Raw genomic sequence first — 21,144 nt, 5'->3', positions numbered from 1 at the left:
TCCCGTCTTCTGTCACCAGGTGCCCCAGGTGCGTATGGACCTGCGAAAAAACTCACACTTATCTTGATTTATCCGTAGGTTTGCCGCTCTCAGTCTTCGAAACACCTCCCTCAGGTTACATAGGTGTTCTTCGAATGTCTTCCCAACCACAACTATGTCGTCCAGATAGGCAAACGCATGTGGAGCCATATCCGGGCCGATGACGCTATCTAGCGCCCGCTGGAAGGTGGCTGGGGCGGAGTGCAGGCCAAATGGCATCACTCGCCATTGGAAAAGGCCCCGTCCGGGCACTGTGAAGGCGGTGTATTTACGGCTGTCGGGCTCCATGGGGATCTTCCAATAACCGTTGCGCAAGTCGATGCTGCTGATGTACTTTGCCTGTCGTAACTGTTCGAGAATATGTTGGATCCTCGGAATGGGGTATGCGTCTGGCTCCGAGCGCTCGTTGTCAATTACCGCTTGCATCGCCGGATTCCTCGGATAGTAGCGCTGTTTAATGGGCCTGTCGTCTTTCACGCGGATCGTGTGTGTCGCCACCGACGATACGCCCACAATGTTCTCAAAGCGTGGTAATTCCTCCTGAAGGAACGTGGCAGCCTGAGCAGCCTGTTCATCTGTCAGCGTAGCCGCCGATGGAGCAATTGGCTCTGTGGTCACCAATGCCGCACATCGTACTCTGCGGCGCGCCTGACGCCTTCTCCGCCGTCGTCGCTGCTGATGAAATCCAGCCCTAGTGAGAGCTCGTCCTCGCAGCCCGACAGTGTTAACAGTGGTATCGAGATGCATTTGTCGTCCACTGTTATCGCCGTCATCGTTTCCTCGCAAACAGTTTGTCGCGAGCCGTTGGCCATCGACATCGACACCTCTACACTCCGTACAATCTCCCCACCTGGATTTCTCAAGCGTCTTGCCAGCGCCGGGCTCACGAAGCTGCGAGTGGCTCCCGTATCCACCACCGCGTCGAGGGCAAGACCACCGCAATCCACCCTCAACACCATCACTCGCGAGCGTTCTGCCACTAGTTTTCCTGCGTGGGCTCGCCTATTGGCTGTATGTGGCGAGCCCCCCTGGCGTTTCCCGCTCTGCGGCGACAGCATTCGTTCGCTCGTATGCCCAGCCTACCGCAATCCCAGCAGTATAGTTGTTGTTGGTTTGGGCAGCATTCGTTGTCGTGCCCCGCCATACCACAGCGTTTGCAAGACCACCCCTGGTGTGCCGACGAGCTCTGCATCTCGGGCCCGGTTGCTGTTGTTCGCGCGGGTGTAGTCTGTAAAGGGACAAAGTCTCGCCTGTTTAACTCACCACCAGATATGGGCTGCGTATCCGTTGGCTCCGGACGTCGGATCGGAAACCCCCGTGGGCCCATGAACGCTGGCTGGGATGGCCCTGCCCCAATGGTATAGGCCGGAACCAGGCCCAACTTCTCCAGCTCTGCTGCTTGCCGTTTGAATTCTGCCACAGTATGGACATCCTGATGCCGTATCCTGATGTTGATCGCTGGTCGGCTGTTGCGGTAGATGAGCCTCAGCTGCTCCTCTCCGGGCATGTCTGCATCGAGCATCAATTCCAGCATCGCTTGGACGTAGGTCGCAGTGGACTCCGACTCGCCCTGAAAGCGTCGTTGCGCATTCTGTCGCCACCGCTCAATGTGAGGAGCGGCCGGGTGCGCTTCTAGCAGTTCCGCGCGGAACTCTGCCCACGACTGGGTCTGGCTTCGCCTTGTGCGGTCCCACGTCAATGCCGCGCCCTCCAGAATGTTTGGTAACATCGGCACCAAATTATCTACCGGCTCCCCACTCACTTCCGCTTTCTCTTCTAGCCTGCGCAAGAATGCCCGTGGGTCCCCGCTGCCGTCGAAATGTACTCCCCACTGTGCCACCTCCGTGCTCAGGGCTCTCCGCTCCGCTCGTGACATTGTCGAGTGGGCCGAACCAGCCGCGGATGCGGTTGACACGGCTGGCCCGGCTGTCGAGACCATCGACGGTGTGGCGAGGGTCGTTACCACCGTCGTGGCCACGATGTGGCTCGTGGTCACGCATGGCGCCGCTGGCGCTTCTGTCGTATAGGTGGTGGTGGCGGTCACGGTCACTGGTGCAGCCCCAGCTGGTGCTGTTGCCGCTAATGGCCCCGTTGATGGTGTCTCGGGATGCTCGGTCGGTGTTCTTGGCGATGCCGCAGCTTCCGTAGGCGGCAGGTGCATGCCGGGCGAACCTTCCTCTCGCTTGGGGACCTCCAGTTGTGCCTTCGGCGGTACAGGACTCACCGGACGTGACTGTAGGCTCTCATAGCGGGCCGCTAGCAGTTCTAGGCGTGACTGGTGTTCCGGCCCCGCCGCTTTCACAAACGTGGCGAAGCGTGTTCTCAGCGTTTCCACGGTGCCCGCGTCGTGGATCCCAAACTCCTGCAGCAGCTCGATCAGCTCCTCCTTCCTCAACGCTCGCACCCAGCTCGTTCGCACCATCGTAGGTCCACGCTCTCTTCCCTACTTGGTCGGATCTAACCTCAAACTTATTTGGGGTCCCTGCTCGGGCGCCACTTGTAACGTTGTTACTCTGCCGCGGGTATGCTCGTCGGCCAGAGTCTGCTGAAATAAATTAGGCACCCCAAAGTGCCGAGGTGTCCACCAAATATGTGCAAAATAAAAGGGCGGTATGCCAAAACTTCTCCACGTGTTTCTTTAATTGTAAAAAAATGATACAGAGCGCTTCAGTGCGCGTTGGGCATGAGCCAGAAGAGAACTAACTAAACTCACTTAAAATTACTTGCCTTCATGGCTTCTTAGTTTGGGAGCGAGTCCCAACAATGTACATTTCAGTGCTGAGTATAATCACTGCCGAACCAGGATTAGTAGCGTCAAAAGACCTTCCTCTTTTACTGTTAGTAGTATTTGTATTTGTAATACTCTTTTCACCTGTCATCAAAAAAAAAAAACACATTTCCCAGTTTTGGAATAGCTTTTTAAAAGGATGAAGTGCTGTAACGTTGGAGCCTTATCAAATGGGACAGTTTCCTCATATATGGACTGTGTTGCCTTTTAAATATGAGCAGCTTTTTCACTTGTATCAACTGCTAATCCTTTTCGATAATTATTAAAAAAAAAGCGAGAAAAAATAGAAGTACAACCCGTTTAGCTGTCTCTGAACGGAGGCAATTTCAGCTATGTTATGCGAGATTGGTTTTGGCCAACACGTTTTTTTTTTCCATTTTACTCCACTTAGGTGCTTAGGGCTTTTACAAGATAACTTCCCATCTAACTCCATTTTCTAGGCGTCTGTCTAGCTGTGTCCCTTATGATGTTGTTCTGGGATAATTCCTAAAGGGTGGCCCGCCGCCAGGTTGCCGACTTAGGTCTGCAGACCGTTGAAGGCATGTTTTTTTTTGGAAGAGTTTTTCGTGAGGGTCATGCTCTCGCCACCGAGGCCTCGCAACATCACCAGGCCGATAACAAGACTTACGCATCTGCTGCGTATTACACATTTTCTGCGTATTACAGATAAGGCATCTTTGTGAAAAATATTGTGTGTTTAGGTTGTTGACCTACAGAGCTTTTTCTGCAGGTATTTAGTTTCTTCAAAATAATAATATGAAATGTTCCATAATATAAATGCGGTTTATTAAATGCAAGCGGCCATTCGATGGCCGTGCGCTCGAGCCAGATATAATATATACGAATCGAAATAGGTAATGCCGCGCGCTGCCAAGTTCGATAATACCCAAAAATAGGCGAAGTAGCAACGAAAAACTGACTTCAGTAACGACGAAACAATAACGACAACTGAGTTCGTTAAAGGCAAAAGGGCAACTGGCTGCTTTGAAGACGAAATAGTAACTGGCTGTGCACAAACTGCATCAGCCTAATTAAATCTATGCAGATGAGCAAACGAAAGAACAAACGAAAAGTAGCTGAGTGCGTTCAAACAAACAAGCGTGGTGTGATAACTACGTTCAAAAACACTCATGCTGCGAACACCAATGCTACTCAAACTTTAAGTTACAATTTATGATGCGTTGACTGCTGGACCAAACATAGGACTTATACATAAGTATTGAATATATCGTCTGTAAAACATTGCATACGGGTAAAGCATGCAAAGCAGAAGGATATGACGACGTTTGTGATTACTTACAGTGTGTTGAGATATATTTAAATATTGTATATCGATCATGCCGATAAGCATTGCACTCACCAAGCACTCAATTATACTATTTCTACTGACCTACTTTGCCTTATTTTAGCTCGACCAAAAATTCGGATGCAGGAAATTTGGGTTCAAAAAGTCAATTACGCGATATGTACATATTCCACGGCATGTCGGCGTCACTTAAAGCCCAAAATACCAGGTTCATGGCCTTGCCGACGCATCGAGTTGCGCTTATGGGTGCTGTATCTACAAGGTGTGTTCCAAAGTAAACAGGACTTTTTGAATCTAGCGCCCTTTGCTGGCGCTATCTATATGTCGATGGGTGCGTTAGAATCTGCTATCTTTATCGATTGTCCAGAGAGAATTTCATGATATTTCATCGATTGGAAGTGAAGTTATTGCGTTTTAAGTGTCAGTATGTTTGTGTTATCGGTGCGAAAATGAGCTTCGAACAAAGAGTCAACATTAAATTTTGTTTTAAAATTGTTAAAACTTTTACCGAATCATTTCAATTGATGGAACAAGTTTATGGCGATGATTGCCTATCCCGTAGCAGAGTGCACGAGTGGTTTCAACGTTTTCGAAGTGGTCGTGAGGACATAAATGACGATCAACATGTGGGCCAATCAAAACTCGTGATCACCAAAAATTCCATCGAAACTGTGCGTGAATTCATCAAAAATTAGCCGAAATCATCATTGAAATTAATGGAAATGCAATTGAACATCTCCAAAACATCGATTTTTAACCATTAACCATTAACCACTCGCCATATTCACCTGAATTGGCACCATGCGACTTCTACCTTTTCGGAAAAATGCATATGCCCATGAAAGGAAAGCAGTTTGCAGACGTAGAGGCTATTCAAAAGGCTTGCACCGGCATACTGGCGGCCATACCGGCTAACGAGCTAAAACACTCGTTTGACATGCTTTTGGATCGTGCAAAAAGCTGTATTGAAGCAGAAGGAGACTATTTTGAATAAAATAAATTGATTTTGCCGAAAAAACCATTTGTTCTGTTTTTTTTTTAAGTCCTGTTTACTTTGGAACACACCTTGTATCTCCGAGTTCAAACAGAGCAAACAGTAAATGTGCATTTGTTGACTTCAAAGGCGAGTGTTGCGAATCGTCCGCATAGTATCGAATATGTTCCAACTTATAAACGAAAATGTGTCAGACAACGGTTGTGTTTCAACTCGCCTTTGTGGCCATTGCGCATATAATACAGTCGATGGCCTTGCTGCCCTTGTACCAAAAGTTTAGTTGCTGAGTCTGTATCAGAATGGGAAGAGCATTTAGTAGCCGAAACTACTGCGGCCAAACCACCAACTCTGTGGGTGCAGAGCGCTTATCCGGGCCGATGACGCTATCTAGCGCCCGCTGGAAGGTGGCTGGGGCGGAGTGCAGGCCAAATGGCATCACTCGCCATTGGAAAAGGCCCCGTCCGGGCACTGTGAAGGCGGTGTATTTACGGCTGTCGGGCTCCATGGGGATCTTCCAATAACCGTTGCGCAAGTCGATGCTGCTGATGTACTTTGCCTGTCGTAACTGTTCGAGAATATGTTGGATCCTCGGAATGGGGTATGCGTCTGGCTCCGAGCGCTCGTTGTCAATTACCGCTTGCATCGCCGGATTCCTCGGATAGTAGCGCTGTTTAATGGGCCTGTCGTCTTTCACGCGGATCGTGTGTGTCGCCACCGACGATACGCCCACAATGTTCTCAAAGCGTGGTAATTCCTCCTGAAGGAACGTGGCAGCCTGAGCAGCCTGTTCATCTGTCAGCGTAGCCGCCGATGGAGCAATTGGCTCTGTGGTCACCAATGCCGCACATCGTACTCTGCGGCGCGCCTGACGCCTTCTCCGCCGTCGTCGCTGCTGATGAAATCCAGCCCTAGTGAGAGCTCGTCCTCGCAGCCCGACAGTGTTAACAGTGGTATCGAGATGCATTTGTCGTCCACTGTTATCGCCGTCATCGTTTCCTCGCAAACAGTTTGTCGCGAGCCGTTGGCCATCGACATCGACACCTCTACACTCCGTACAATCTCCCCACCTGGATTTCTCAAGCGTCTTGCCAGCGCCGGGCTCACGAAGCTGCGAGTGGCTCCCGTATCCACCACCGCGTCGAGGGCAAGACCACCGCAATCCACCCTCAACACCATCACTCGCGAGCGTTCTGCCACTAGTTTTCCTGCGTGGGCTCGCCTATTGGCTGTATGTGGCGAGCCCCCCTGGCGTTTCCCGCTCTGCGGCGACAGCATTCGTTCGCTCGTATGCCCAGCCTACCGCAATCCCAGCAGTATAGTTGTTGTTGGTTTGGGCAGCATTCGTTGTCGTGCCCCGCCATACCACAGCGTTTGCAAGACCACCCCTGGTGTGCCGACGAGCTCTGCATCTCGGGCCCGGTTGCTGTTGTTCGCGCGGGTGTAGTCTGTAAAGGGACAAAGTCTCGCCTGTTTAACTCACCACCAGATATGGGCTGCGTATCCGTTGGCTCCGGACGTCGGATCGGAAACCCCCGTGGGCCCATGAACGCTGGCTGGGATGGCCCTGCCCCAATGGTATAGGCCGGAACCAGGCCCAACTTCTCCAGCTCTGCTGCTTGCCGTTTGAATTCTGCCACAGTATGGACATCCTGATGCCGTATCCTGATGTTGATCGCTGGTCGGCTGTTGCGGTAGATGAGCCTCAGCTGCTCCTCTCCGGGCATGTCTGCATCGAGCATCAATTCCAGCATCGCTTGGACGTAGGTCGCAGTGGACTCCGACTCGCCCTGAAAGCGTCGTTGCGCATTCTGTCGCCACCGCTCAATGTGAGGAGCGGCCGGGTGCGCTTCTAGCAGTTCCGCGCGGAACTCTGCCCACGACTGGGTCTGGCTTCGCCTTGTGCGGTCCCACGTCAATGCCGCGCCCTCCAGAATGTTTGGTAACATCGGCACCAAATTATCTACCGGCTCCCCACTCACTTCCGCTTTCTCTTCTAGCCTGCGCAAGAATGCCCGTGGGTCCCCGCTGCCGTCGAAATGTACTCCCCACTGTGCCACCTCCGTGCTCAGGGCTCTCCGCTCCGCTCGTGACATTGTCGAGTGGGCCGAACCAGCCGCGGATGCGGTTGACACGGCTGGCCCGGCTGTCGAGACCATCGACGGTGTGGCGAGGGTCGTTACCACCGTCGTGGCCACGATGTGGCTCGTGGTCACGCATGGCGCCGCTGGCGCTTCTGTCGTATAGGTGGTGGTGGCGGTCACGGTCACTGGTGCAGCCCCAGCTGGTGCTGTTGCCGCTAATGGCCCCGTTGATGGTGTCTCGGGATGCTCGGTCGGTGTTCTTGGCGATGCCGCAGCTTCCGTAGGCGGCAGGTGCATGCCGGGCGAACCTTCCTCTCGCTTGGGGACCTCCAGTTGTGCCTTCGGCGGTACAGGACTCACCGGACGTGACTGTAGGCTCTCATAGCGGGCCGCTAGCAGTTCTAGGCGTGACTGGTGTTCCGGCCCCGCCGCTTTCACAAACGTGGCGAAGCGTGTTCTCAGCGTTTCCACGGTGCCCGCGTCGTGGATCCCAAACTCCTGCAGCAGCTCGATCAGCTCCTCCTTCCTCAACGCTCGCACCCAGCTCGTTCGCACCATCGTAGGTCCACGCTCTCTTCCCTACTTGGTCGGATCTAACCTCAAACTTATTTGGGGTCCCTGCTCGGGCGCCACTTGTAACGTTGTTACTCTGCCGCGGGTATGCTCGTCGGCCAGAGTCTGCTGAAATAAATTAGGCACCCCAAAGTGCCGAGGTGTCCACCAAATATGTGCAAAATAAAAGGGCGGTATGCCAAAACTTCTCCACGTGTTTCTTTAATTGTAAAAAAATGATACAGAGCGCTTCAGTGCGCGTTGGGCATGAGCCAGAAGAGAACTAACTAAACTCACTTAAAATTACTTGCCTTCATGGCTTCTTAGTTTGGGAGCGAGTCCCAACAATGTACATTTCAGTGCTGAGTATAATCACTGCCGAACCAGGATTAGTAGCGTCAAAAGACCTTCCTCTTTTACTGTTAGTAGTATTTGTATTTGTAATACTCTTTTCACCTGTCATCAAAAAAAAAAAACACATTTCCCAGTTTTGGAATAGCTTTTTAAAAGGATGAAGTGCTGTAACGTTGGAGCCTTATCAAATGGGACAGTTTCCTCATATATGGACTGTGTTGCCTTTTAAATATGAGCAGCTTTTTCACTTGTATCAACTGCTAATCCTTTTCGATAATTATTAAAAAAAAAGCGAGAAAAAATAGAAGTACAACCCGTTTAGCTGTCTCTGAACGGAGGCAATTTCAGCTATGTTATGCGAGATTGGTTTTGGCCAACACGTTTTTTTTTTTCCATTTTACTCCACTTAGGTGCTTAGGGCTTTTACAAGATAACTTCCCATCTAACTCCATTTTCTAGGCGTCTGTCTAGCTGTGTCCCTTATGATGTTGTTCTGGGATAATTCCTAAAGGGTGGCCCGCCGCCAGGTTGCCGACTTAGGTCTGCAGACCGTTGAAGGCATGTTTTTTTTTGGAAGAGTTTTTCGTGAGGGTCATGCTCTCGCCACCGAGGCCTCGCAACATCACCAGGCCGATAACAAGACTTACGCATCTGCTGCGTATTACACATTTTCTGCGTATTACAGATAAGGCATCTTTGTGAAAAATATTGTGTGTTTAGGTTGTTGACCTACAGAGCTTTTTCTGCAGGTATTTAGTTTCTTCAAAATAATAATATGAAATGTTCCATAATATAAATGCGGTTTATTAAATGCAAGCGGCCATTCGATGGCCGTGCGCTCGAGCCAGATATAATATATACGAATCGAAATAGGTAATGCCGCGCGCTGCCAAGTTCGATAATACCCAAAAATAGGCGAAGTAGCAACGAAAAACTGACTTCAGTAACGACGAAACAATAACGACAACTGAGTTCGTTAAAGGCAAAAGGGCAACTGGCTGCTTTGAAGACGAAATAGTAACTGGCTGTGCACAAACTGCATCAGCCTAATTAAATCTATGCAGATGAGCAAACGAAAGAACAAACGAAAAGTAGCTGAGTGCGTTCAAACAAACAAGCGTGGTGTGATAACTACGTTCAAAAACACTCATGCTGCGAACACCAATGCTACTCAAACTTTAAGTTACAATTTATGATGCGTTGACTGCTGGACCAAACATAGGACTTATACATAAGTATTGAATATATCGTCTGTAAAACATTGCATACGGGTAAAGCATGCAAAGCAGAAGGATATGACGACGTTTGTGATTACTTACAGTGTGTTGAGATATATTTAAATATTGTATATCGATCATGCCGATAAGCATTGCACTCACCAAGCACTCAATTATACTATTTCTACTGACCTACTTTGCCTTATTTTAGCTCGACCAAAAATTCGGATGCAGGAAATTTGGGTTCAAAAAGTCAATTACGCGATATGTACATATTCCACGGCATGTCGGCGTCACTTAAAGCCCAAAATACCAGGTTCATGGCCTTGCCGACGCATCGAGTTGCGCTTATGGGTGCTGTATCTACAAGGTGTGTTCCAAAGTAAACAGGACTTTTTGAATCTAGCGCCCTTTGCTGGCGCTATCTATATGTCGATGGGTGCGTTAGAATCTGCTATCTTTATCGATTGTCCAGAGAGAATTTCATGATATTTCATCGATTGGAAGTGAAGTTATTGCGTTTTAAGTGTCAGTATGTTTGTGTTATCGGTGCGAAAATGAGCTTCGAACAAAGAGTCAACATTAAATTTTGTTTTAAAATTGTTAAAACTTTTACCGAATCATTTCAATTGATGGAACAAGTTTATGGCGATGATTGCCTATCCCGTAGCAGAGTGCACGAGTGGTTTCAACGTTTTCGAAGTGGTCGTGAGGACATAAATGACGATCAACATGTGGGCCAATCAAAACTCGTGATCACCAAAAATTCCATCGAAACTGTGCGTGAATTCATCAAAAATTAGCCGAAATCATCATTGAAATTAATGGAAATGCAATTGAACATCTCCAAAACATCGATTTTTAACCATTAACCATTAACCACTCGCCATATTCACCTGAATTGGCACCATGCGACTTCTACCTTTTCGGAAAAATGCATATGCCCATGAAAGGAAAGCAGTTTGCAGACGTAGAGGCTATTCAAAAGGCTTGCACCGGCATACTGGCGGCCATACCGGCTAACGAGCTAAAACACTCGTTTGACATGCTTTTGGATCGTGCAAAAAGCTGTATTGAAGCAGAAGGAGACTATTTTGAATAAAATAAATTGATTTTGCCGAAAAAACCATTTGTTCTGTTTTTTTTTTAAGTCCTGTTTACTTTGGAACACACCTTGTATCTCCGAGTTCAAACAGAGCAAACAGTAAATGTGCATTTGTTGACTTCAAAGGCGAGTGTTGCGAATCGTCCGCATAGTATCGAATATGTTCCAACTTATAAACGAAAATGTGTCAGACAACGGTTGTGTTTCAACTCGCCTTTGTGGCCATTGCGCATATAATACAGTCGATGGCCTTGCTGCCCTTGTACCAAAAGTTTAGTTGCTGAGTCTGTATCAGAATGGGAGGAGCATTTAGTAGCCGAAACTACTGCGGCCAAACCACCAACTCTGTGGGTGCAGAGCGCTTGTTGGAGAAATTCCTTGGATATTCGAACTCAAGTAAAGGGTGTATAACTGCACATTTGCAAAGTTACTGTGTCTATGGGAGTGTACGGGTCCATGCGTCTCTATACGTGGCTGGGTGTGTCTCGTATGTCTGTGCAAAGCAGCAACAACAACAACAGCTGCGGGCAGAGCTTGGAAAGAGATTATATATAACTTTTTTAATTATTGACTTAACATGATGAAACTTGGCATATGGACACAAAATCACGGGATGTTGTTACCAAATTTGAGTTTAAAATTCCAAGAACTACGGGAGTTATGGAAAAAAACACGAACTGCGGGGGAGTGGAGAATCTTAGGAGAATCTGGATACCAAGTTTGGTTATTCTAAGCCTTAGGATACAAAGAAGTGGAAGCCGTATTCACCAAATTAATTTGTCGCGAAAAATCTACGGTGAATTTCATCACTTGTATGATGAAGTTTATCCCCTATTAGATTGGGATCTTCGACCATATGCCACTAGATACAGCAGAACTTTGTGTTAAAGCTTTTTGTATGCTGCACAACACAATGTTAGAAGGGATCCTAACAATCATCTCGTAGAAGGAGAAAAATGTATTACATCCAGAAAAAAAACTACAACGGAATGCTCAAAGAAAGCCGGTCGAATAATCCAAAACACTTTTTGTAGCTATGTTTGCAGCCATAGAAATGCCAACAGCATTTAAGTTTAAAACACAAATATTAATAACAAACATGCATGGACACAAATATTAAAATGATTTAAATCATTAGCTATTTTATTCCAATTTTGATCCACAATATATCTGTTGTGACGCAGTTAAAATCTGCGCCACAAATTATAATTATTATATTGAATCCACTATTTTATATTTTTGAATATTGCACATTGTTTTACTAGCCTTAAGTTTTCATTGAATATTTCTAGATCTAAGAAGCCATATTTTGCTTATTACTCTAATATTGCACATTGTTACGTTACGGAACACATGAAGTTAAATATTTAGTTATAGTTAGTATATTGCGCATTATCATGAAGAATCGGTATTATTTGAATTTGCACAACGAGAGATATTTTATAAGTGTTGTAAATAGAGAGAGAACACGCGAGCTGGCATCACCGCCCACGCAGAGAGAGTTTTCGATGAGTAGCGAAAAGGGACGGAAGAAAACGAGGTTAGAAGGGCGAGCAAAAAAATGTAAGCTCGCTCTCTTCTCCAGTGACCACAGCAGCGAACAGACGTGCGAGTATCAGCCGAAAAGTATTACACAACCAAATAAAATCCATGTAAGTTGAAAGAATCCTGGCTTTAAATTTGTGTAGCATAGGGCCGGCAGCATTTAGAGTAGGAGTACAACGAAGTGGGGCTAATATTTCGGGGAATTATGGCATGTTGGTAGTTATATCCGCTGGGCCATTAATAGGCAGATATAACACCAAGGTGTTATAAGCCGCGAAATCGGCAGAGCCAGATTGGTGACGCCTTGTAATTGCAGCGTCTTTAATCACAATTGCAAGACGGCAGCAGTTTGGTAGATGCGTCGAACTTTCGTTCATCGGGCATCAACCAGTGAACGCAAATTCCACGTGATGCTGCCAATAGTACCCTACAGCGTGCGTCGAGCCCTTTTGGTCGCAAGGTCCCGTAACTTAAAAATTTTCTTGTAAGGGATCCTGGACAGCTGAGCATTACCTCGGCTGGAAAAATAACTTCTTTACAAGTGGCGCCCGAGCAGGGATCTGTAGGTTAGGAAGTTGTCATTGAAGCTGCACCCTAGAAAATTTGGCACACGCCGAATTAAATACACATGAAAAGCCCAAGCAAGGGCTTAACACACACACGTGCAAGTTCAACGTCACCGCCGCGCTCTCGCTGCTTCGCTCAGCCTAACGGCTCACGGCACGCGCTGACCACCGCAGCCGACATCGGCTGCCGTCTCTCACGATCCTGCTCGCGCTCTCCTGCCGCCGACGCCGCCGTCGCGCTTGGCAGCGACAACAAGTGAAAACAACAAGTGAAACAAGCAAAAAACGACAATGACAAGAAAGTAAAATGTGCAACACGAGACAACAAAATTTATGCATGGTGAAATAAATAAAATCACATGAAACGAGCAACGACCAAGAAGTACAGTGAACACAGCGAGACAGCATGAAACAGTGAAATGTGGCAACACAAGAAAACATATTCTTTTTTTACATATTTTTTTCGGTGTGTATAAAACTGACGAAGTGGGCATACAAGTAACACAGTGAACATATGTACATACATGCAACTATACAACATTAAGCCAACCAGAAAAAGAACAATAGGTATACCAACAAACAACATAGCAACGCAGTACAGTACACCATAAAAGTGAAACAAAACAATACAACGCAAGCAAGCATTAGAAACAGTGAAACAAAAACCAAGCAACAAACAATAAGAAGACAATAAGAGAACAAAAGAAATAAAGTGAGCAAAGATGAATCCAGAAGTTCAGGGTGAGTACGTTCCAGTAGTCACTAGAAACCCAGGGGTGGGAACCGGCTGGATTTATGGCCGTTCGTAAGCGGAACTGGAAGAGTTCTCAGTCGAGCTCGGGTTCAACAAGCGAACCAGCTCGACGATTTGAAGCAGAACTTCGCAACTTTCATTGTAGGGAGAGCATTGCAGCGCGAAACTTGGGCTCGCTTGGCGGACCTTGAACGGCATTATACGTCGAAGTCCGTACCGGCCCCAGTTCCGGAGCCTGGACAATTGCCGTGCACATCGATGACGAGTGCGCCGCGTGATTTCCAGATACCCGGAACTGCTTCGCCTGCATACCTCTCACCCATTAATGATCGGCTGTTTCCAAATTGGCAACCAAAGCCAAACCCATGGAATGCAAGTCGTGCAATACGCTTCGATGAACCCAACCAGAACCGATCCGCGGCAGGCAACGCGATGGCCTCAATGATAGCTTATAATGCAAGTCCAGAGCGCATAAGGAAATGGGGACTTCGTTTTAATGGGCGTACAGACCCACTGGCATTTATCGAACAACTCGAAGAAAGGGCTGTATCCTACGACCTCGAGTTCGACGATCTACCACGCGCCATGCCAGAGGTTCGTTGGCGGTACCTGGGATGCAGCAAGGTAGCAGTCGGGAGGCAGCGAACCAGATGATGACGCAGGACCGCATGTTCCGGGCGACGCTCGACGAGCATGCAGGAATTGTGGCCAGCAGGGCCATTTCCAGGATCAGTGCCGTAACAGACGGGTACTGTTCTGCTGGGAATGTGGTCGGCGAGGCGTACGAACCCTTGCCTGTTGCCCACAGCGAGCATCGGGCCTGCGAGTTGCGATGCGCCGAACGCGGTGCGCATGGCTGCAGCTCCGACCAACACTTCATTGCCCAGCTCAGGATGGCCTGCGAGTTGCGATGCGCCGAACGCGGTGCGCATGGCTGCAGCTCCGACCAACACTTCATTGCCCAGCACAGGATGGCCTGCGAGTTGCGATGCGCCGAACGCGGTGCGCATGGCTGCAGCTCCGACCAGCACATCATTGCCCAGCACAGGAGGGCCTGTGAGTTGCGATGCGCCAAACGCGGTGCGCATGACTGCAGCTCCCGCCCAAACACCATTACCCACTACTACTACATCGACTACTACGGCAACGGAAGCCAGTCTTTACGTCACTACTGGTGTGGCTAAAGATCGCGAGGAATCTGACTACGACTCGGTGACGCGACAAGAAGCAGCAGAGCTACGGCCGCCGATTATGAAGCCCAAGGCCCAGGGAGTTCTAGTTCAAGAATTCCGGTCGGATACTTTTGATTAATCTATGTATTATCTAGAATTAAGCCCAGCAAACCATGTCAGCTAAGTTCCAGATGTCCAGGTCCACGGAAGGGCACATATCCGCTAAACCGGCCCCCCGAAGAAAGGAGAGGGTGTGACGCAGTTAAATTCTGCGCCACAAATTATAATTATTATATTGAATCCACTATTTTATATTTTTGAATATTGCACATTGTTTTACTAGCCTTAAGTTTTCATTGAATATTTCTAGATCTAAGAAGCCATATTTTGCTTATTACTCTAATATTGCACATTGTTACGTTACGGAACACATGAAGTTAAATATTTAGTTATAGTTAGTATATTGCGCATTATCATGAAGGATCGGTATTATTTGAATTTGCACAACGAGAGGTATTTTAAAAGTGTTGTAAATAGAGAGAGAACAGGCGAGCTGGCATCACCGCCCACGCAGAGAGAGTTTTCGATAAGTAGCGAAAAGGGACGGAAGAAAACGAGGTTAGAAGGGCGAGCAAAAAAATGTAAGCTCGCTCTCTTCTCCAGTGACCACAGCAGCGAACAGACGTGCGAGTATCAGCCGAAAAGTATTACACAACCAAATAAAATCCATGTAAGTTGAAAGAATCCTGGCTTTAAATTTGTGTAGCATAGGGCCGGCAGCATTTAGAGTAGGAGTACAACGAAGTGGGGCTAATATTTCGGGGAATTATGGCATGTTGGTAGTTATATCTGCTGGGCCATTAATGAGCAGATATAACGCCAAGGTGTTATAAGGCGCGAAATCGGCAGAGCCAGATTGGTGACGCCTTGTAATTGCAGCGTCTTTAACCACAATTGCAAGACGGCAGCAGTTTGGTAGATGTGTCGAACTTTCCAAATTCCACGTGACGCTGCCAATAGTCCCTTACAGCGTGCGTCGAGCCCTTTTGGTCGCAAGGTCCCGCAACTTAAAAATTTTCTTGTAAGGGATCCTGGACAGCTAAGCATTACCTCGGCTGGAAAAATAACTTCTTTACAATGTTATGGTAATGTTCATTTATCAGAGTTTATCAAATACGGCTCCAATTAATTGCTGATATTTTTATTTCTTCGACCAATGCAAAGAATTTTTTTATACATGTCGACCACTAAATTTTTATTTTTGTATGTTATAGTTTCTTTGGTTTTTGTTATAGTCTTTAAATTTGTGTAAATATCGTATGCTTTGACGCCCTTGCGACCGACACAGGATGTCGTCACTAGTGAAGGACGGTAAGGTGTAGTTTCACGGAAAAGAAAAGATATAGACGTTTAGTCGAAGTTCAGCTCAGCCGCGACGGCATACAGTAGCTAATACCAAGCGGTGAGTTAATACTGTTTAAGCAACGTTTGGTGGTGCGCAATTGTGCCGCCCGGGGGCAAATGTCTGTGTGCGGAGGTGAGACAGTGGGGAATCCATTTCGATGGGAGCGGGGACCCTAGGTTGACAAAAATGAGTGAGGAGCCATTGGACAACCTAATACCAATGTTACGCAGGATCCTCAAGGGCGAGCACTGATGTGGCATCGCACGCGACGCGAACCGAGGAGTTGCTCAAGGCGACTTCTGCACAATCGAGAAGGTTCGCACGGTAGATGAGTTCACCCAGGCGCTGGTGCGACGAGAGAAGTTGAGGCAAGCGAACGCACAAGCGCTTGTCCTCGCGGGAGTCCCAGGATCACAGCCTCCAATGGCACGCCTGGTCTATGCCAACGAGACGGAGCCATTTGTTTCTTTACAGGCAATACAATCAACGCGGGCATAGGTAATAGCTGCAGGTCCTGTGTCGCAAAGCCCACTGGCTCGCCGAGGACTGCCCTGCAGGCGATGCGGAATGGCGGGGCATGAAATTCCAGCGACTCCACTGTTGGGATTGTGGTAGACTAGGAGTACTGGCGAACGAATGCTGCCGCCGTAGGTGTTCGTCACAGCAGCAAAACGCACGCGGGCGATGGTGTTGAGGGTGGACTGCGAGGATCTGTCCCGCGATGCTCTGGTGGATATCGGAGCCACACGTAGTCGCATGCCTGCATTAGTGCATTGAGTGAGGAGGCAGCAGCGTAGTTAAACGTTTTAATCCTTCCGTGAATGATTGAGTGGAGGGGAAGCGGAAAAAGCGGAAGCATGGTGATGTAGGTGCCCCCTCCCTCAAAGGAGCACCAAAATAGTACAAAAATATACAATTTATGTAATTACAAAAAGACTTAAAATTAGGGTCACAAAGTTTGCATAAATAGGAAAGAGTGTATAAATATGAACAGTATGAGGAATTTTAACATTTAAATGAAGAAAAGTTTAACTATATGCCATTAAACGTTTACAAAATGTTAGAATAAGTTAAATTAAGAAATTTTACGTAAGAGTGAATTTATATAAGAATTGTGTAAAAACTTAAATTTTAGGATCGACGAGTAAGCAGGACCAGGACTGGAAGCGGAAACAGAAGCTCCAACGGTTGTAGTAGCCGATTTTCGGGTACCCGGCTCAACCAAGGACAGAGCCGCCTTATATGGGCCGAGAAATCCGAGCCGTGAAGCGTTTCTTTGTTTCAGCACCATGCGGATTAAGTTCCGGATGCCATGGGAAGAAGTATAAGTTGCCGGGGCCAGAGTAATGGCCATAGATGACCAAAGTGAATTTTATTGCTCGATGATGAATGCTCCAGCACAGAATGACCAGGTGAGGGAACGAGGCTCCAAAGGCCGCATCAGGTTGCCCAAGAATTTCCAAGAGTGATGAAAAAATTTTTTTTGTAGGTTTATCAGTTGGTAAGTATTTGTTTATATAAATAGATATGAGTAGTTATTTCTTAATTATTTTGTTAATTAATGCAGATTTTAGGTATTTAATTATTTGATATTATACTGATTTTTTATGTATTTACTAGCAGGTATTGCCCGTCGTAACCCGGCTCAATATGTTTCCAATTGTATTTATTTTGTGTGTGCATAACCTACCCATATGTTTTCACCTTAAAGGTTACCAGTAGGAAGGCATTTAAGGTATTTAAATGAACATTTTCTGTTCTTGACAAAAAATTGCCACGATCAAAAAGCACTGGCACCGATACCATCAAAATATCGAAGTTTGAATGCAATAAGCAGAATATTTAAATAACAAAATCTAATTATTTATTGACATCAATAAGAACAAATCATATACATACATACATCTGCCCGCAATGCGAAGCAGAATATGCGTAGCTCCGTTATTCGGTTTCTGCTTTACTATCGCTTACGCAGTCGTTGCCTAGCGACGGTAACTGTAACATTTTGGCGTTTTGTCTTTGCAATTAACATTAAATGGTCAAAACGAAAGAAGAAGAGCGAGCTAATGACTTGCAGTTGTTGTTGTTTTTAGAGCATTATTTTTTTTTACAATCAAACAACTGTGTTCGATTGCCCAATGTATACATTAATACGAATGTACATACATGATGTATTCATACACAGGCATACATACATACATATGTATATATGTTTCTCTTTACTTTTTCAACCGTACGTAGAGAACCGCACACATAGACACGAACTGTTGCTTGTTGTGTGTGAGTGTGTGTATGTGATGTCCCCAACTATTTGATATTTGTTGTTGCTGCATAAAGTTATTAATGAAAACACTAATGCCAAATGCACTAAACTCTTTGTTTACTTACTTACTTACTTTTAAAAATGTTATATTATATAATTTTCAATTAATTAACATTTCTTGCTCTGTCAGTGCAAGACGAATGTACATACATATATATGTAGATACATATGTACATACATAGATGTGCACATATGTATGGACATTCACACATTAGTGTCTCACATGTTGCTTTGGCTATTTCAATCGTTTGCACGCAACTACACGAACAGCTGTTTGTATGTGTGTGTGTGTGTGTGTGCGTGTGTGTATGTATACTTAGTTGTCCCCAACTGTTTGATATTTTGTATTGTTTGTTCTGCCTGCTTTTGTAAAATGCCTATTTTGAAAATCCTTGAATGCAAAGTTGTAGATTTAGTTACGTAGATTACATTATCCAAATTTTAAATCGATCGGACTAAATTTATAACACAAACTTTTCATTTGAAATAGTGAATAAATATTAAAACCCCAGTAATTCAAGCTCCAACACAAATTTCGAAAATCCGAGTATGCAGTTTTGTTTGTATCCTTTAATTGATTTTATAAACTAAGTTTTAAGTCGATCGGTTGAAAAGTGCGGATTTTTCAAACAAACTTTGGAGCTCGTTTTCCCCCCTTTGGAGCTCGAATTTTCCAAAATCCCTTCTTAGTGCTCATCTACACCATGATAGGATACTTGAGCCCAAATTTCAGCATCCTAGCTTTTACCGTGTGGGCTGTGGGCTGTTGACGCGGTTTCCTTTTGTGCCCCAAGAAAACCCCAATAATTCAAGCTCCAACAAAAAATTTAAAAAACCGAGTATGCAGTTTTCTTTGCATTCTTTAATTGATTTTAGAAACTAAGTTTTAAGTCGATCGGTTGAAAAATGCGGATTTTTCAAACAAACTTTGGAGCTACTTTTCCCCCCTTTGGAGCTCGAATTTTCCAAAATCCCTTCTTAGTGCTCATCTACACCATGATAGGATACTTGAGCCCAAATTTCAGCATCCTAGCTTTTACCGTGTGGGCTGTGGGCTGTTGACGCGGTTTGCTTTTGTGCCCCAACATTTTTTTTACATGAAAACTCCCATATTTTAGGCCCCCAAAAAATATCAAAAAACCAAGTATACAGTTTTTCTTGGAATTGGAGTATACAAACTAAGTTTAAAGTTAATCAGATGAAAACTGTAGATTTTTCATACAAACATTGGATCCTGTTTTCCCCCCTTTGGAGCTCGAGTTTTCCAAAATCCCTTCTTAGTGGGGACCTAGACTATGAAAGGATACTTGAGTCCAAATTTCAGCTTCCTAGCCTTTACCGTTTGGGCTGTGCGTTGATCACCAATCAGTCAGTCAGGACAAACTGTTTTATATATATAGAGATTAAGGAGTTATTTATTTGTAGTGTAAATTGTAGTTTAATGGTATGATTTAATGAAGCTGTTGTATGTGAATGTTAATTTGTGAATTAAGAGTTATTTTGTTTTAACGAGACGTGGATATGTTAAGAACTGTTGTTAGGTATGTATATTAATAGTTTATGTAATGTAGTAGTAAAATTACTAATTATTGCATGAAGATGTAATTTGATTAATATTTGAATAAGATTTAATTAATATTTTATTTGTAATTTTTAAGAAGCGTCGGCTGCAGGTCACGACCTACGGCAGAAAAGATGGCAGCATGGATTTCTTTGCTCCGCTATGGATACTCCAGGTGTGGTGTCAGGTCCAGAGAACAAGGCTCCATCAACAAAACCGCATCAGGTGGCCCAAAAATTTCCCAAGCGTGATGAAAGCAAGGAGGGTTAAGATTTTAGTTTATTAATTGATTTGTATTGTTAATTTGTATGGAATGTGAAAAGTTATTATTATTTGAATTAGCGTAAATATTGTTTGATAAAATGGAATTTGATGAATATATGTAGTTTAATAATATGATTTGATGAAGCTGCTGTATAAGAATGATAATTTGTGAGTTTATGAGTTATTTATTTTGATGTGACGTGAATATGTTTGAACTGTTGATATGTGTGTAAATTAAAAGTTTGTGTAACGTAATTTATAAAATACCAAATTGTTACTTGTAAAGTTTTATATAAATAATTTATTTATTTATGTTTCAGCGCCATATAATGTTGGCTCCAGACACTGAAGAAGGGCAGCATACAAGACGTGAGCAGGGCCATAAAGTTGCCGAGATGGACCTCGAAATAGAGACGAGCAAACCAAAACTCCAGGCAGAGGCTCCAGATGAAACGGTGTTTGGCTTGTAGGCGAGACGGAGATTTGGCGAGATTCTATCTATTTATTTATTAAAGTAAATTTAAGTATCTGTTTTTATTTGAATTAAGTGAATTTTTGAGGCAGTTGTTATATACTGTGAATTAATAATTTATTTGTTGTAGATTATAGTTAGTTATAAGCATGATTATTTAAGTTTGTACCAATGTTATGTATTAATATTTCGTTTGTTACTAGTTGCAGAGAATATATATGCACATTCCGGATGTCAAGAGAAGAAGCGTCGGCTGCAGGTCACGAATCTTCGGCAAAACAGATGACAGCATGGCTTTCTTTGCTCCTCCGCTATGGATACCCCAAATTGTTATTAAAGTGCGCCGTTTGTGTTTTTGGTTTGGAGCCTATATCAGTAATTAATTTTAATTAGTATAGTCTGTACTTGAAATGTACAGGAGTATATTAAGATTGCGCGAGCTGAAAAATGTAACAGACAGAAGATGGGCGCCGCTGTGGAACAGCGAAGCAGCCATCACACCACCAAACCTCTCAGACAGCCACCAGCCGGCCGTTATGTAGGTACAAGAGTATATTAGGTTTGTGGGAAGTGAAAAATGTAACAGGCAGAAGGAGGCGTGGCTGATCCCACAAAGTATATATATTCTTGATCAGCATGACAAGAC

At 45.4% G+C, this 21,144-nt stretch overlaps 1 protein-coding gene across 1 annotated transcript in view; it reads left to right on the top strand.

Annotated features, from left to right (window-relative positions):
- LOC115629994 (tetratricopeptide repeat protein 21B-like) overlaps positions 1 to 20,589 on the top strand; it is a 214,550-nt gene extending 193,961 nt beyond the window's left edge. Inside the window, exon 7 of the mRNA XM_030526620.1 lies at positions 20,347 to 20,589. Coding sequence (XP_030382480.1) covers positions 20,347 to 20,496 — 150 coding nt within the window. The 3' untranslated portion in view covers positions 20,497 to 20,589. The remainder of the gene's footprint in view (positions 1 to 20,346) is intronic.
- The last annotated feature ends 555 nt before the right edge of the window (positions 20,590 to 21,144 follow it).

The sequence above is a fragment of the Scaptodrosophila lebanonensis genome, unplaced genomic scaffold (assembly GCF_003285725.1).
Source record: "Scaptodrosophila lebanonensis strain 11010-0011.00,11010-0021.00 unplaced genomic scaffold, SlebRS2 tig00000197-arrow-arrow-pilon, whole genome shotgun sequence".
Lineage (NCBI taxonomy): Eukaryota > Metazoa > Arthropoda > Insecta > Diptera > Drosophilidae > Scaptodrosophila > Scaptodrosophila lebanonensis.
This window is presented reverse-complemented; position numbering and strand designations above follow the sequence as displayed.